Source organism: Schistocerca americana, chromosome 1 (assembly GCF_021461395.2).
Source record: "Schistocerca americana isolate TAMUIC-IGC-003095 chromosome 1, iqSchAmer2.1, whole genome shotgun sequence".
Classification (NCBI taxonomy): Eukaryota; Metazoa; Arthropoda; class Insecta; order Orthoptera; family Acrididae; genus Schistocerca; species Schistocerca americana.
The window spans coordinates 717664257-717681408 of NC_060119.1; the positions used below are offsets into that span (position 1 = coordinate 717664257).

The following is a 17152-nucleotide window of genomic DNA, read 5'->3' on the forward strand; positions in this document are numbered from 1 at the left end:
CTAAACATCACAGAAATTCCAAGTTGTGTCTGCCCAGCAGCTCACTGGATAGTGACCCTCACCTCCTCTCATGGCTTGTTGCAGTGACTCAGAGCACTTCCCAGTGCTCACTTACCTACCTGACGTAGCTGCTGCATGGCAACTTGCCACCTACATTATGCTCAACCAAACCTACCATTTAATGTACGTATTGCTCAAGAAGTTACAGGTTCTTCCTGTAATACGGAATTTTCCTGTTGTATTTCAAAGTTTAGATTCATCTCAAACAGTGACTACTAAATATCATTCTGAGTGTGTTCAGTTGCTTTCTTCAAAACTATTACAGTAATCTTCATACAACAAATATTTTATCCTCCATATTAAAGTTGAGAACCCTAGGAACAAGATTTGAATTCAGAATAAGTGCTAACAGCTCCAAATGAGATGTAAAAATAATGGAATTAACTTATCTTTTTCATTCCTGGGACGAAACACTACTGCAGCATTGCCAGGTGACTGAAAGTTTTATGTAGGGAGACACATCACTCTGCTAGAGTTATGTGTAACACCACAATCCTAAGATACATAAGTTCGTAGAGGAATATCTTTTGCAAACTGCACTTTTTTGGAAAAAAAGAAAGGGGGGGGGCAGCTGAAGAGACGATGTGACAATGGCAACAAACACTGTGTTTGTCCATGGATGCGTCACTACTACCTGTAAAGTGATGCCTGCTAGAATGACAATTAGAGCGAGGGCATATTAAGTTAAAGTATTTGGTTTGTTTTTAGTACACTGTCGAAGGACTGAACAGGCTGGGAAGTTAACATCATGCACTAGTCCCCTTACCAGGTGCTTTTTTTAAGGATTTCACATCTCATTCAGTAAGAACATAAACCTCATAGGATCACTTTGTTGTCTGTCTGTCCTTCTGTTAAGATTTCTTTTTCACAGAAACAGGTAGAAGTATCAAACTGAAATTTCTGTCAAATACTAAGGTCTGTGTTCCCTTGGCAGTGTAAAAAATTTAAGTTTCTATGTCAATGCAGTAAAAATATATGATATGACCATTTATGTCACACATCTTGATACTTAAAACTCACTAATCAATATCTACAGGACACGTCCTGTTGACTAAGGATCATGAAATTTAGCAAGAAACAATGTTCCGTAGTACAGGTAAAGGAAAAAACTTTAAAAAATCATTAATTTGTAATTATATCACATTAAGAAAACATTTTTTTCTCGTTTCTTATCTGTTTGTCTGCCTGCTTGCCTGTTAAGACACCATTTTTCCAGGAACCAGTTGAGGTATCAAGTTGATATTTAAGGTCACTTGGCAGTGCAAAAATTTCAAGCTTCTAAGTCAGTGCAATCAAAATATACTACTGTACCATTTATATCACAAATTCTTTGATACTTGCAAACTCACTCATCAGAATCTATAGATGAACTATCTGTATCTTTCTATATGCATAATTAAGTTTGTACGGAACCCTCAGAGCATTAGTACTACAAACACTTTCTGATGAGAAAGATGGTTTGTTACAGAAACCTTCACAGTTCTTCAGATTTGCATTTGATCAAACTTTTAAAGAACTCCTCAATAATATTTGCCAAACACAAAATATTATATGTTTCTCCACAGACCAGTTCTAATTAAAAATACTCTTGATTTTGAGAGCATATTGTTTGTATTGTGATATTTCATAGTGGTGCTGCATTTATTATCAGTCTTTCATCCACAAATATTTTATTTATTTTTCTTTTATAGCTTCTCTCCACAAACACAACTGTTATTCCTGTTGTTCTCCCATTTTCTGTCCTCTGGTACAATTGCTGGCCCTGATATGTAGAAGATCAGTAATCCTTCATATACTGGAGGTGACATACAGAAATCATTGTACACAAGCAAGGAGATTTTGTTAGGGATGAGCTGATGATTGATACTGTAGTGTACCAACCATATTGGTTCAGAAACATGCAGAGTTGGAAACGGATTGCAGCAGTGCCAGCCGCAGATAAGCGCCGGTGTTATGCTTTACAAAATATAACATAGCCGTCGCAATGTTGTGAGGTGAGCTAGCCTAGAAAGGCATGGAAACAGTTGACACAGCAGTACCTATGCAGTTGAAGGTGAAGAATTTTGACACCGGCAGCTGCAAAAATATTTAGTACACATGCTGTAAGGCACAGCAAAGCCCACACAAGCACAGCTCGAAAGTGCATAAATACTTAGCCATTCTGTACTAAAGTCACTTGGGTTGGTATCACAGCTCTGCAACAACAGAGCTGTGATGCTAGGGGCACCATCTGGAATGCTGTTCATGGAACACAGTTTAACTCTGTGAAGGGCAGTCTATCCTGATAGCATTGGATCCGTAGCCACCATCTCTCCAGTCCAGCCCCGGTCCTGGGAAGTAGCTTGCCAATCATCCTTATGGAGCAGTGGGTCACAGCCATTATGTCACCTGCCCTTTGCCTGCTGGACAGCACCAAGGTGAGTCACACCAACACACTTGCAGCCATAACTGGCCACCAGGACCAGAGTCACTATTAGCAGAGACCGTTACATCACGTACCACTGCTCGGCTGGTGCCATTCCCTGACGGCACTGCTCATGACATGCACAAACAGGAAGCTGCTGGATGCCTCAGTGATGTAATTATTCATGTTTCAAAGCGAGTGCTGAGAAGGGCAAACCTTTGGCAGAATCAGGGACGCAAGGAGTATTGGAACCAGAAGCAGTTCATATATTGTTGGATAAAGTAGTGCAACTGATAGCAAATAAAATGGAGTTACATAGTCTGGTACAAGCACAGTTGCCACAGTGAAATATGGATTTGGCAGCCACAAGTTTAGTAGTTCCTTTCTCTAGTAAATCAACAGAGGGTGTGCAAGTGTTTGTGGAGGATCTCAGGAATTTGACAGAAATGGAAGAGTGGTCTGATGCAGAACTTTTTACAGTAGTACAATTAAGATTAATTGGGGGAGTGGAAGCTTATGCAGGTTATATGGATGGTCTCAAGGGAGCTGGAACATTTGAGGAATGTAGAAAGAGGTTAGTTCACAGGCATACAATGCAAAACAGTGCAGACTTTTAGAGAACAGTTGGGCATTGTAATGAAGAAGCATATGGAATCAGTACAAGAATTTGTGGCTATGACTGTACTTAAGGGTTGAGGCATAAAGTAATTTTACAAGGGGCTTGATCCATTTGTAAGCAGGTTGCCTTCGGAAATGTCAAGGAGATTTCGGACAGGGACTCCAATTAGTTTATGTACAGCTGTCAGACTGACAGTAGAATGCGAGAAAATTGACACGTCAAGTGGACTGCGTGCTGGACGGACAGTGTTTTCAGCGAACATAAGGTGTTATGGATGTAAAAAGATGGGGCATGTGCGGAAGCATAGTCACTGACCACAGGGCAGTGGAAGTAGAAATAGAGACCAGCATAATGGAAACTCTAGTTTCAGAGGTAGAGGACCGGGAAAGAGACAGACGTTAAATGCCAATGGGAATCTGAAGTTCACCTATGGGCACTCTCAGTAAAATTAAGTGCTGTGAAGTTATATGCCAAGGTGGATTGTGGAGTCAGAGGAATAGCAGGGAAGAAGAAGTGCAGGATATTGGACAAGGGTGAATGTGTTGGCTGCCATTGGATATGTGGCGGAACGTAGCAAGTGGACCCACCACATCATAGATTGCAGTATGGATTTCTGCCTAGGTGTGGTTCAGTTCAGATAATATGTAGAGATTGTGCCATGCATGAGAAATGCTTTGGATTAATGTTACATCTGACTTACTGTTAAGTATGTTGTGTGTGGTGGAACTGTTGAAGGTAAATGAAGTATTGAATCAGGTGGGTTGTTTAGTGAAAAGAAGTGTTTTACATGTACAGGAGATAGATGATGTTAAAAAATGATACCTGTTTTGTGGGTAATTTCAGTGACGATGATTGAAAGTTGAAAAGAGGTGGTTGAGCACCAAATGGATATCCTGGTGCAGGAAGAGTGGAACACAAGGGGTGGCGGCCTTGGACAGTCACCAAACACCATTGAAACTGCATTGAGGAAAGTGAAGCACCCAAAATGGAGTGATATGTAGTGAATGGAAGAATTATTCTCGAAATTCAGGGCTTTGTTGTTTCTAAAAGGGCCGCAGCCATTGATACATATTACACAGCATTGGATACCAACAGGAAATGAATCACCAGTTTACCGCAAACCATACAGTGTCACTAGCTACTTGCAGCGGATTCGTGAAATTATTGAGGAAAGTAATAGCCCATGGTGGCCAGAAACGTTATTGTGCTGAAGCAATAAGCAGCTGGACCACAAAAATTAGGTTTTGTTGCAATTATCAGCATCTGATTTCCAAGGCTATGACGAATGACTACCCATTGCCAAAAATTACAGAAACCATAAACTAGTTAGGCCATTGCAAGTACACTGACAGAAAAAGAGAGATAACATCAAGAATGTGACATAAACAGAAGTTGGTAGGCATGTTCCTACGACTGAAAGATGATGTCGTTAAGATTTTGCACCAGTCACATAAGAGTGGCACTAGTAGTGCCACTAGGAGGATGCAAAATGGATTGCTTTACATATACATTGTAACGATCATGAGTTATCTTTGAGATTCGATGCAGTGAGTTGACATTAGTCAAAAATGCCTTTAAGTCAACAAAGACGCCATTATCAACACCTTGCTGAGTTTGAACGAGGTTATGTTGTAGGGCTATGAGTAGCTGCATATTGCTGCTGCGATATTGCAGAAAGTTGTCGCAGGAATGTACCCACTGTACAGATTGCTGGCAGTGGTGATCATGAGACTGTATGGTCGCAGGAAGACCAGGCTACAGATGGCCACATGGCACAACCGAGAAGGAAGAACATCATGTTCTGCGAATGGCTCTGGTGCATCATACTGCTTCTGCAACAGCAATTTGAGCAGCAGTTGGCACTACAGTGGCAAAGAACTGTTACATTCCAGGACAACTATGTGCCAGACACCCTGTAGTATGTGTTCCACTGACCCCAAGCCATTGCTATTTGCTACTTCAGTGGTGTCAAGTGTGAGCTCTTGGAGGCAGGATGGAAATCTGCTGTGTTTTCTGACAAAAGCTGGTTCTGCCTCGGTGCCAATGAGGGTGTGTGTTGGTTAGGAGGGGACCAGTTGAGGGCATGCAACCAACCTGTCTATATGCTAGACACAATGGGAGGGTGCGATTTCATATGACAGCACAATCACTCTCGTGGTTATCCCATGCATTCTGACTTCAAATTTGTATGTCAGTCTGCTGATTTGATCTGTTGTGCTGCCATTCATGGACAGCATTCCAGGGAGTATTTTCCAATCGGATTGCTCACAAACCACAGTTGTATCCCAACATGCTCTATAGAGTGTCAACATGTGTCTTGGCCTACTCGATCACCAGATACTGCACCCACATGGGACATCATCGTACGATATCTCCAGTGTCATCCACAAACAGCATTAACCATGTGTGAAACTTCATCCCACAAGCTGACGTCTGGCATCTATAAAACATAATACATGGATATTTGCATGCTTGTATTTAAAATTCTGCTGTTACACAGGTTATTAATGTACCATCATTTCACTTTTGCAGTGGCTTATCTCGCGCTTACATTAACCTGTGATGTTGCAATGTTAATCACTTAAACATGTTACCTAGACAAATGTATTCCAGGAATTTAATCACTCTACAGTAATTATTTTTTGGTTTTGCGATTTTTTTCTCTCAGAATATTTTTCAGTGGTGGATGTAAGGAGTGGCTGTCATCAGCTAGATGTTGCTTGAGAGGCCTAACCAAAAACAGCACTTTCTTCACTGAGGGGACGCATTTCAGATTGAAAAATGCACCTGTGACATTTCAAAGGGCATCGGTCAGAGTTCTCAGAGGATTGAAACCATGTCAGTGCATGTTATATCTTGATGAACAATCATCTTTGCGACTGATATGGAGCAGAACATACAATACGGAAGGAAGTATTCCTTAGACTGAGAGAGAGAAATTTAATGTTGATTATGGAGAAGTATAATTTTGTGTGAAAGAGTTGGTGTACCTTGGTCACATAATTAGTGAGGAAGGGGGCTAGGACAGACTTGAGGTTGGTTAAAGCCGTATTTGACTTTTCTGTACATGAATCAGTGGAGCCACTACAATCATTTCTTGGAGTCACAAACTCTTACAGGAGTTCTGTAAAAGGATTTGCGTATGTCACCAGACCATTGATGCAGTTGCTAAAGAAATGTTCAAAATTTATTTGATCAGAGGATTGTCAACATGCTTTTGACAAACTGAAAGAAGCTTTAATATCGAGTCCAATCTAGATGTTTCCAAATTTCAATAAGAAATTTATTCTATTATGCAATGCTTCCAACCATGCACTTGGTTGTGTGTTGTCTTAAGAAATGGAGGAAAAAGAACAGCTGGTACCCTATGATTCAAGGCAGAAGAATTACTCCATGATGGAAAAGGAATATTGAGCCTTATCTATGGGGTCACCTACCTCAAATGTTATGTATTTGGGAAAAGTTTCGAGTGTTAATGGATCATGCAGTGTTGAAATGGTTGCTGGGTTTGAAGGATCTATCTAGTAGTTTGATAATATGATCAAGCAATTTAGTGATTTTGATTTGAGGCCATACATAAACACTGAAAAAATTAATGGGTGTGCAGACGGATTCAGTAGGAAAGCAGCAGTGTTACAAATAGGAAGTAATGGCAGACAGCACAGAAGACATAGTAAATGTAAGCAGTTTAGTAAACAGCCATAGTTTTGTATACAGGATGGATTGCTGTGCAGAGAAACCAAGTTGGGGAAAATAAGTGGTGAAGCCAGCAAAGCTGAGAAATAGTGTATTGCAGTTGACACGTGATCACGTGTCAGCAGAACATTGGATATACAGGGTAAAGTTAAATTCGCGCACTCGGGCTTCGCACTGCGACTCCTCACATGCCAGCGATAAAAAAAATGTCTCTCCCAAATTTTTGTCTGACGAGTACATCTGGCAGAAAAAGGACGTTAAAAAGTGGCAATCTGGCAACATTGTATCCACATGTATGGTGACTACCTCTGTCAGCACATGTTAGTTGTACTGCGCAGTTGGTGCAGTGTATAAAGTTTTGGTTTAGCATGCAGGAGGTCGAGGGTTCGATCCTGGGTTGGGGTGCAGTTTTTTATTCGCTAATTTCATTCTGACATTTTATTCTGTAATATACGCCATTTTGTAGGTCACCCATATCCTAAATTTACAACATTTTCTAACACTGAACACAACAAATACGTGGTTAGACAAATAAGAAATAGACAGTTGAAACAAATGACCTGTCATGGGACAGAATAACTACAAAAACAATATTAGTTTCGAAATGCTAAAGATGACAGCACAGTGCAATAACACAACACCTACTTGTCATTTATACGTGAACTGTCTACCTGATGGGAGGCCCTAGTTACATGACTACATGTAATATGAGCATTCAGACGTCGCGCATTAGCAACCAGTGACAATAATACTATCTGTATTAATGACTGCATGACCTTCACAACAGAATACGTTGTCCTTAGAACAACAGATGCTCAAAGCAACCTCCCTCCATGTACAAACATTGCGCAACTCACCGAATCATACAGCTGTGGTCTCTTTGCACCAAAGGTGCAGCCACAGTAACAAGAGCAGCATGAGCACACGCTACCTATTTTCCACATTCATTGGCAGAGTAGAGAACATATGCTCTTTCAGGTGACCACAAAGGAAGAAATCCAGGGGATTTAGGTCAGGTGAAAGTGATGGCCATACAACTGGACCTCCTCGTCCGACCCATTGCCCTGGAAATGTTCTGTCCAAATACTGTCGCACATTAATTCCAGAGTGTGGAGGTGCACCATCACATTGGAACCATATCCCTTGCAGAGCATGTAGCAGAAAATCTTCATGCACATCAGGCAGATAGTTCGAGAGGAATGCATGATACCTTCGTGCAGGCAACCGGTCAGGCAACACGTAGGGCCCAACTACCTGTCGCCCAATATTCCGGACCAGATGTTGATACTAAAGCAAACTTGTTATCCACAGTCGTGAGTGATGTGTGGGTTAACCTCACACCAATGGTGGGTATTGTGCACATTGAAGACACCCTCATGAGTGAATGCTGGTTCATCTGACCAAATCATGGTGTTCACAAAGTCATCGTTGGCTTCCTGTTGTTGTTGGAACTATTCACAGAATTGCATTCTCTAACAGTGATGTGCAGGATGCAGGTGCCACTTGAAAGCATAATGATAGGGGTGCAGCCCATGCTGGTGCAGCGTGTTAACAACCGTGCTTTGCAAGACAAGCAGCTGCCTTGCTACACTATGTGTACTTCATTGAGGTTCTTGGTGAATGATCTCCAGTATAGCTTCTTCAGTAGTTGGGGTACAGCGAGTCTGTGGATGACCTCTGTCACGTGATGGTGGAAGGAGACAACCCGACTCCCGAAGGCGCAGCTCCAGATGACAAAACACATTTTTTTCTGGATGGCATCGACAAGGATATCAAGCAGCATATGAGTGGCAACACCAGCCCCGTTATCAGATGCACCAAGGACAGGAAGCATATCCACATATACATCATTTGTCTATGCCATATGTCTGCCATACTGATTTAGAGATTTACAATGAGAAAATTCAATACGTGTACACATGTACATTGGAGTCTGTCACAGGCATTTTACTCTGCTCGCAACTAGCCCCTGTCTGGTGGACAGTGCATACAGTATAAACACTCCATCAGTCCTGTGCGCTGTTCCACCTAATGCACATTACCCTTCTGACAGGTATTGATCTGCATGATTCATCCCGACACCGATAATTGTGAATTGTTTGGTTTCGAATTACACTGTTTCCCTAACCTAATAGAGGTGATGTTTTCACAATCCTATCGATAGAATCATAATAATAATAATAATGACAATAATGCATTGAGATACGTACTAAACAGCATGCGGTTACCAGACTCAGTGTTGAAAGGCATAATTAGTGGAACCATGGTGATAACAGATACAAATAGTAACTGAGTTTGGACATTATTCACAAAGCACATTGCTTGTCCTACTGGTAAGATAAGGCCCTAACGAATTGTAATGGACCTGAACGAGGCAAGAATAATGGTTGGTACTGATCTATGGGACCATTGGAGGAAGGTACAAAGAAAACAGGTTTCGCATCTAGTAGATGAAGTGGTGCGAATAAATTCATGCCCACGATGTGGAAAGGGCTTCTTCCAAAGCTGACCATTCTTCCATTTCTACAATTGTAGTATGTAAGTGCAAATGTTTTCCAGAGGACCCGCTGCAATCGCTGTTGATGATTAATTTTGTGGCGGCGTTCGTAGCGACAAGCAATTTGCTGTAGAAACGGCTTACGAAGTCACCGCCACACTTTTAATAGCGGGCCGACCGGACCGCTGGAACAGTGAACAGAAAGATGAAAACCCAAACACTCTGATTAAATAAAAGTCGGTACTTATCTTTATTAACGAAGATACAGAAACACAGTAGTGAACTCCGTGTCTACAGAGATCTGTCTAGTTCGAGTCGGAGCGGCTAGGTCAGCGTCGGCTGACGACAAACAACAACTCTGCTGCGATGAACACACAACTGACTAGCAAGTACACAATTCGGTGGCGAGTATACAACTGAGCGGCGACTACAGAACTGTCCTAGCGCTCGCGACTCCAGCGCTTAAGAAACCAGAAGCCAGCGGTGGCGCGCGCAGACTTGCGGCAATTTCCTGTCTCGCTGGCGCTGCTTATGCGGACGGCGTCCGGACTTTGATGCTGCCAACCTTTTGGCAGTGGGCTCGGGTGGCATTACTGGCTAGGCTATAACAATTAAGATGCCAGATACTGTGACACCTGGACTACATTTACCAAATAAAAAACGTATGCCACAACCCAGGATCGAACCCTCGACCTCCTGCACGCTAACCCAAAACTTTTATACACCGCACCAACTGCACAGTACAACCAATATGTGCTAACAGAGGTAGTGACCATGCATGTGGTTACAGTGTTGCCAAACTGTCACTCTTTGATGTCCATTTTCTGCCTGATGTACTCACCAGACAAAATTTTGGGAGAGAGATTTTTTTATTACTGGCGCTGCGGAGCCCGAGTGCGCGAATTTTGCTTCACCCTGAATAGGTCTATCAACAAGAGAGTAGCAGAGAGATATGGTGGTAGAATACGAAGTCGGACATCGACTATTGTGTGTGGAATTGCATACATTGTGTACAGAGAGCGGATTTCTGTCAGATGAGCATACCATTAGAGGTTACCAGAAGCCTTAGTGCTATTTCAGTCGCTCAGGATTGATGTTTTAGGTCCTTACAACAAAACACCTGCAAGAAATAAATATGCACTCACAATTAATAGACCATTTATTGAGATATGTGGTCGCGATGCCCAACCAACAGGCAGCAACAATGGCACAGGCGTTAGTAAACTATTGGTTACTGAATTTCAGGGTATATGAGATGACAATGACAGATCGGGAAACCAAATTTATGTCAGATTTGTTGAAGGGTTTGTGTAAGCTTTTGCATGTGAAAACTATTAAGATGAGTCCTTTACATCCTCAAGCTAATGGAAGAAAAGAGAGAGTGCATAGAACTAATAGGACAGATGCTTGATTACTATAGGACGCAGACTATTCCAGGTGGAACATGTATTTAAGGGAAACATGTAACAGGACGCGCAAAGCTAATATCACAGCACTAGAAAAGCAGTGAACTGTGCAGCAAGAATGCTGTGATACAAGTTTGCCCAATGGATAATGTTATCAACTTCTTATGCTCCAAAAGGGGAAAACGAAAATTTTTTTGCAAAGTATCAAGGGTCATATCCAGTGCTGGAAACCATGTCACAGGTGTATGTCAAGATTCAGATGCCAATGAGGATAACAAGTTCTACTAGTGGAGTGTTTGAAACCATTTCGAGGTAGTCCAGAAGTAATTCCAGGATTTATGGATTTGGACTGGTTGGGGAAAGTGGAAAATAAGGCACAGAAGAGCAAGCGAGAAATTTTGGATGAACCAATGAAAAGTAGTCCTTATATATTACTATCTGGGATTAAGAGTAGATTTACATTTTGTGTTTGTTAGATATAAGTATAGCATAAGGTATAATGTAGGTGAGGTGAACTGCTGCAGGGCAGCTAAGGACTTTAGGTTGAGGAAAGGGTAATGTGTATGCCTGTCCTCAGATCAGGTACATCAGGAGGCAAGACAGTGTGAGGATCACTGGGAGTAAACTTGTTATCACCAGATCATTAGCTGGAGGGACTACAAAATGTGTAAAAAGAACAACCACCAGAATTAACGTTAGTCTTGGAACCTAGAATTGAAAACTTGCCTTTGTATTTTAACCAATCCATGGTAGAAACAAGGTTCAATGGAGCAAAGGTGTACATGTCAGTAGTATAGAAGCAGTTATGGTACCAATGTTAGGTAGTCCTCACACATCCCATTAAATGGGAGATGCTGAAGAAGTTTGTCAGGGTAAAAGTGCAGCAATTCTTATTGATTGGAGAGGACAAGAACAGGAATGCAGAAATGGGAAAAGCAGAGTTGTCCAAAGAGGGTAGTGAGAGGAAGTCAGAACTTCTATGCAGTGAAGTTACTGCTGAGTCAGAAAGCAGAGAGGGATTACAGAAAGGTGACTGGGCCTGAGATGTACTTCCGACAAGTTGAGACACATTGCTTGTACTCTACCTTTGATAAAGTGACAGGATAGTAGACAGTTGTTTTGAACAGGGGAAGCTCACAATAGTGAAAATGTTAGAGCTAGACAGGAGTGGATTATTAGTAAATGTGACATTTTGTGAAATAGTGAGGCCTAATTTCCGTTACCTGCCACAGTGGGAGTAACCCAGCTGAGTGTTTTGCAGCCTTTATTGCATTGTCCAGAGGAACCTAATGGGGGTGTTGCCAGCCACAAATTTGACTGTGTTGAACCAGATTTTAAGACCCAAGTTAATTCAGCCATTGACAAACTCATTAACAAGCACGAGGGGTGAGTCCCTGTGGAGACATTGATGCAGCACGTGGGTCAGTACAGGGAGAACCAGTACCAAAAAGGAATAACATTGACAGTAATAATACCAGGTAACATGACAGTTTCCCTGCTAAGTGTAGCCCTTGTTTGCATGTACAAGAAGCGAAACACAAGACGAAGTTCACACCAGCCACTGTTCAAATCATGGCGGACTTAATTCCCAGAGCCTAGGAGGCATAGAGGGAACTACAACTATAAGTTAATCTAAAAAGTACTAGACAGAACTTAGGATTAGTAGTGCATAAGAAAATGTAATGATAAAAGTAATCTTGGCAAAAAGAAAAGAAAGAAAGAAGATGGGTCAGAGCTATCTGCCAGAGACTTTCTCTCTCTGGTTTTGCATAAGGATAATCTAGTTTAATGTGACCCAAGGAACCAGATCTTGTTAAAGAGGAGGACAATGTAGCACACCGGCTGTATTTGGTCAGAAACATGCAGAGTAGGAAGTGAACTGCAGAAGTGTCATCCACAGGCAAGCTCAGGTCTTTTTTTTTTTTTTCAAAGTACAACAGAGTCGTTGCAACTTTGTGAGGTGAACTGGCCTGGCGAGGTGTGGAAACAGTTGACCCAGCAGTACGTGAGAGGAAGAAGGTGGAAGACCTTCCACACCGTCAGCTGCAGAAGTGTTTGGCATAAGTCTGCAAAACGTATTCAGCATAAGTGCCGCAAGGCACAGCAAAGCTCAAGCAAGTGCAACCTGAAAGCGTATAAATACCTATTCATTCCGTACTAAAGTCACTTGTGTTAGTGTCACAGCTCTACAACAACGGGGCTGTGATACTTGCTGCAACATCCGGAATGCTGTTTTTGGACCACAGTTCAACTGTGTTATAGAGCAGTCTGCCGTGAAACCACAGGAGCTGTAGCTACCATATCACCAGGCTAGCACCGGCCCCGGGAAGCAGCTTGCCGGCCATCCTCGCAGAGCAGAGGATCATGCCATTATGTCACCTCTGGACTGCGACAGGCAAGTCATAGCAACACACTGATGGTGTAGCCAGCCACTGGGACTGGAGTTGTCACTGACAAAGGCTGTTGCATCACACATTACCGCTCAGCCAGTCGCTGCACTCTGTCAGCATTACGGGATGACACGCACACGTGCAGGAAGCTGCTGAACACCTGAGCCAGCTTCTCTTGCCTGTACTGAATGACAGCAGGGAGCTGTAATAAAGATATTTTGGTTGAATTTTCTTGTTTTGAGAAGACCAAAGGAGTGATCTGTTTTGCTTGCTAAACAACATTCAGCAGCCAAAACTGCATAAATATTTCTTTATTTAAAACAACTGTTTTTGACAGAATTTTCTGTCATCTTCAGGTGATATGCCAGCTTGTCATGTGGATAAAAATCAGCACATAATTAAAGTATTGTCATAACTACAATATTTGTGATGTAATAAGCAACTGTGAGCAATATGTAAATGGACATGGCCATTTGTACTAGGTGCATTACGTTTTTAAATATTTTAGTTATGACAAACCTTTTATAATGTGCTGATTTTTATCCACATGACAATGTGGCATCAAGTCCAATGTAAAATGAACTCATTTCATAACGAAGAGCTTTTTTAAGGCCTGAAAATAACAGCAAAGTTTGTTAAAACTGGTTGTCTTTAATAAAAAAATATTTATGCGATCGTGGCTGTTGAATGATTCTAACAAGATATTTTCGTACTTCTGGCTGTTTGTCTGGCACTACATGCCAACCCCCTTCACCCACTTGGCACCAATGTTCTTCAATACCGTATTGAAGTACAACATATTGTAGCAGCTTATGAATGACACTTTCAAGGGCATAGACTCGTACCACTGTGATTATTCTTGAAACAGTTTATAACCATTATAATTGCATGGGCTTCCGTGACCAGAGTCAGTTGACATAAAAGTTGTCCGAGTATCATACTGCATCATAATATAAAAACATATACTAAAGAAATAATGTTTCACCACTGTAATCGTGATTGACATGTTGGTTTCTCTAGTATAGTTTTTTACATTATGACACAGCACTATACTCCAAAAACGTTTATGTTAATATTGTATCCAGTTCAGAGAGGGAAACATCATTGTCTGTCAGCTTTTACTATTGACATTGCCTGTTGACCATTACACTTTCCTAATAAATGTCACAGTTCTAAGTTTTAAAATGTCTGAGAGTTTTCAGAGTCTTATTTTTGGCGATAATTTTATCTAGCCACTGTCCTATAGGAAACTGCAGTCAGATCTGACCGACTAATAGTCATCATAAAGGAGCAAGAAACCTATTTTTTATATATGAGTCACAGATTGTATTTCAACATTAGCCTGTTACAAACTGATGTAAACAAAAAACTTATGCAATAGATTTGATGGTTTATTTAAAAACTTTGTCCATGCTGTCTTACATAAGTGAAAATAACTGAAACCACTCACATTATTTAACATTACTGTTTCTTTAAAATATTTAATATTATATTATATTATTAATATTATATATTAATATTATATTATATATATTAATAATGCTATAGCATGTGAGACTGAAGATGAGTGTCAACGTACCAGTTTTTTAAACATAAACCAGTGTTGTAAAGCTGACAGATATGCAAATTGAAAAACAGTTGACATCCTTGGATTCCATAACTAAAAATAATAAATAAAAGTACTTCATCAGGAGAATGTTGCTCCAAATCCCATATCAGCAGACACCTTAAGCATAGAAAAAGGTATGAAAATAATGTTGACTAATGACTTGATTTAAATATCAGTACTACTGCAATCTATTCAGTTTTCTTGACTAGGTTTATGGAGCAACAGAAGCAGAAATCTCTGCTGGATACGATTATTGCTGCAGTTGACAGAAAAATGTAGAAATAAGTCGCTGCAATTCTCATATGATATTATCATTGTGAAGAATTAGATGTAATGGTAAAAAATACTTAAAGGTTTTTATATGATTAATCTTGAAGTTGCTTTATAAAGTAATTGATGTGTGTGGTTATATACATAATTTCATCTTGCAAAACAGTTTCCATCACAGTCGTGAATAGAATGCATGAAGTAATAGTAGTAGTAGTTGTTGTTGTTGTTGTTTTCAGTCTGAAGATCCCTCCCCACACATATACAGTTCCCTCAATTACCAAACTGACAGTTCATGGTGCTTCAAGCTTTGCCTATCAACTGATCCCTTCATTTAGTTAACTTGGGCCATAATTTTAATTTTTTTTCCTTAGTTTGGTTCAGTTCTTTCTTATTAGGAATTAAATTTACCTATTTAATCGTAAGCATTCTTCTGTAATCCCACATTTCAAAAGCTTATAGTTTCTTCTCATCTGAACTGGTCATTGTCCATATTTGACATCCATTTAAGGGCACAGACAAATATCTTCAGAAAATCCTTCCTGTCATGTAAATTTATATTCATGTTAAAAAATTCTTCTTTTTTAGTAATGCTTGTCTTGCTGTTGTCAGACTGCATTTTATATCCTCTCTACTTCAGCCCTCATTCGTTATTTTGCTACCCAAATAGCATAACTCGTCTACTAGTTTAGAGGCTACATGCATTGATACCAAGGGATCTATCATTTCTTCTCTTAATCAACACATCGAGGAGAGGTAACTGATCCTGTCACTCAGCTGTAAATAGCTGTGTGGGACTAACAATAGTTCACAGTCTGGTTGGAATCCAGGCAGTTAGTACGTGTAACACCAAAATTCGCAGAGCATGAAGAAAATATCTGGGTCAAATGTTGAAATATTATGCATAAAATGGAAACAAGAACTTGGCAGAACACACATAAGCTCACCATTAATCAAACATGCTGAAAAACATGAGAGATTACATACACTATTTCTGTGTTTCAAATACTGCATTAATTTCTAAATAAAGATAAGTTTTTAGATTTATTTCAGAGTTGATCATCTCATTTTTTAGCACAATATGGTAACATCACCGTCTTCATTTGCATAAACAGTCCTTTTATGTATACTCACTGCCTTCACTCAAACCAGACATAGACCTCATGCTCAGCAACCAATCTTATACCATCACTAAGTTATTGAAATATTGTGTGCAGAAATGAAATTATTGACTCAGCTGGGAACCTAAAAGCATACCAGCTATCAGTCACACTGAGGAAACCAAAAAGTCACATTACATATTATCTCCTTTTCATGCACAGGTTTTCAGACACCAGGCATGAAGTTAACTACAGCGTTATTTAAAGGTCCGGGTCGTAGGCCACAAATGGAACCTGTTCCCTTTCAAGAGATTTTACCCCTGAAGCTGAAAGGAAGTGTGTCAGGGAAAGGAGACAAAACATCAAGTACGTATAATATTTAAATTTATGTATAATGTGCATAAATGTATGTAACAACAAGAAAATGAAGAAAGATTAACATTAGTAGTACTTGTTATTTATGGAAGTGTTTCAGTTTAACCGATATAAAGGAAGATTGTTCTTAATACAGCCTTGCAGTGGTAACTTTTTACTACAAACTCTTCTAAAGTTAGTATCTTAATGAAGTCAGTATTTATTTTTAAACGTGCTTTATCTTTTTGAACTTATTAGGAAGCTACAGGTTTCGAGAGTTGATGTCCTCACTTGTTACACCAGTGACTCCAAGAGAGCACTAGGACAATAAATTTTCACCAATCTGCCATTGCTCCTCTCCTTCACTTCCAATCTGCAAAGATTTTCCAGTAGTATTTCAGAACTGGTACCTCAAGAATGCTTGATTGATTAGTGAACCAAACGCTAAAATTTGTTCCAGGAATGAAAATTCTTTTAAGAGTGACAATAGGATATGTATATTTTTCTGAGTATGAAGTAAAACTTTGTTTCAATGCTACAATCATTACTCTGTATAGCCCCTCAGTTTTCAATGTAGAATGTCCTCACTGCAAAATTATTTAACATGAAGTTGAAAGTGTGTATTTCAGTGCTAATAAACTTAATGTGTGTTCATAGAAAATACTCCTGCATGTCAAGGATTTTTTATTCAGAGAACTATCCAGCATTATTACTGACCATTTTACATTTTAGAAAACTTGAAGTTCGCTG

At 40.2% G+C, this 17152-nt stretch overlaps 1 protein-coding gene across 3 annotated transcripts in view; it reads left to right on the forward strand.

Moving 5' to 3' along the window:
- Positions 1-17152, forward strand: part of LOC124545061 (coiled-coil-helix-coiled-coil-helix domain-containing protein 1) — a 72482-nt gene that overhangs the window by 17384 nt on the left and 37946 nt on the right. For 2 of the 3 annotated variants that reach the window (XM_047123860.1, XM_047123878.1), the window contains exon 2: positions 16271-16414. In XM_047123860.1, coding sequence (XP_046979816.1) covers positions 16288-16414 — 127 coding nt within the window. In that variant the 5' untranslated portion in view covers positions 16271-16287. Of the gene's footprint in view, positions 1-14677; positions 14816-16270; positions 16415-17152 lie in introns of those variants that run through there. The other variant, XM_047123868.1, reaches the window with a different exon arrangement.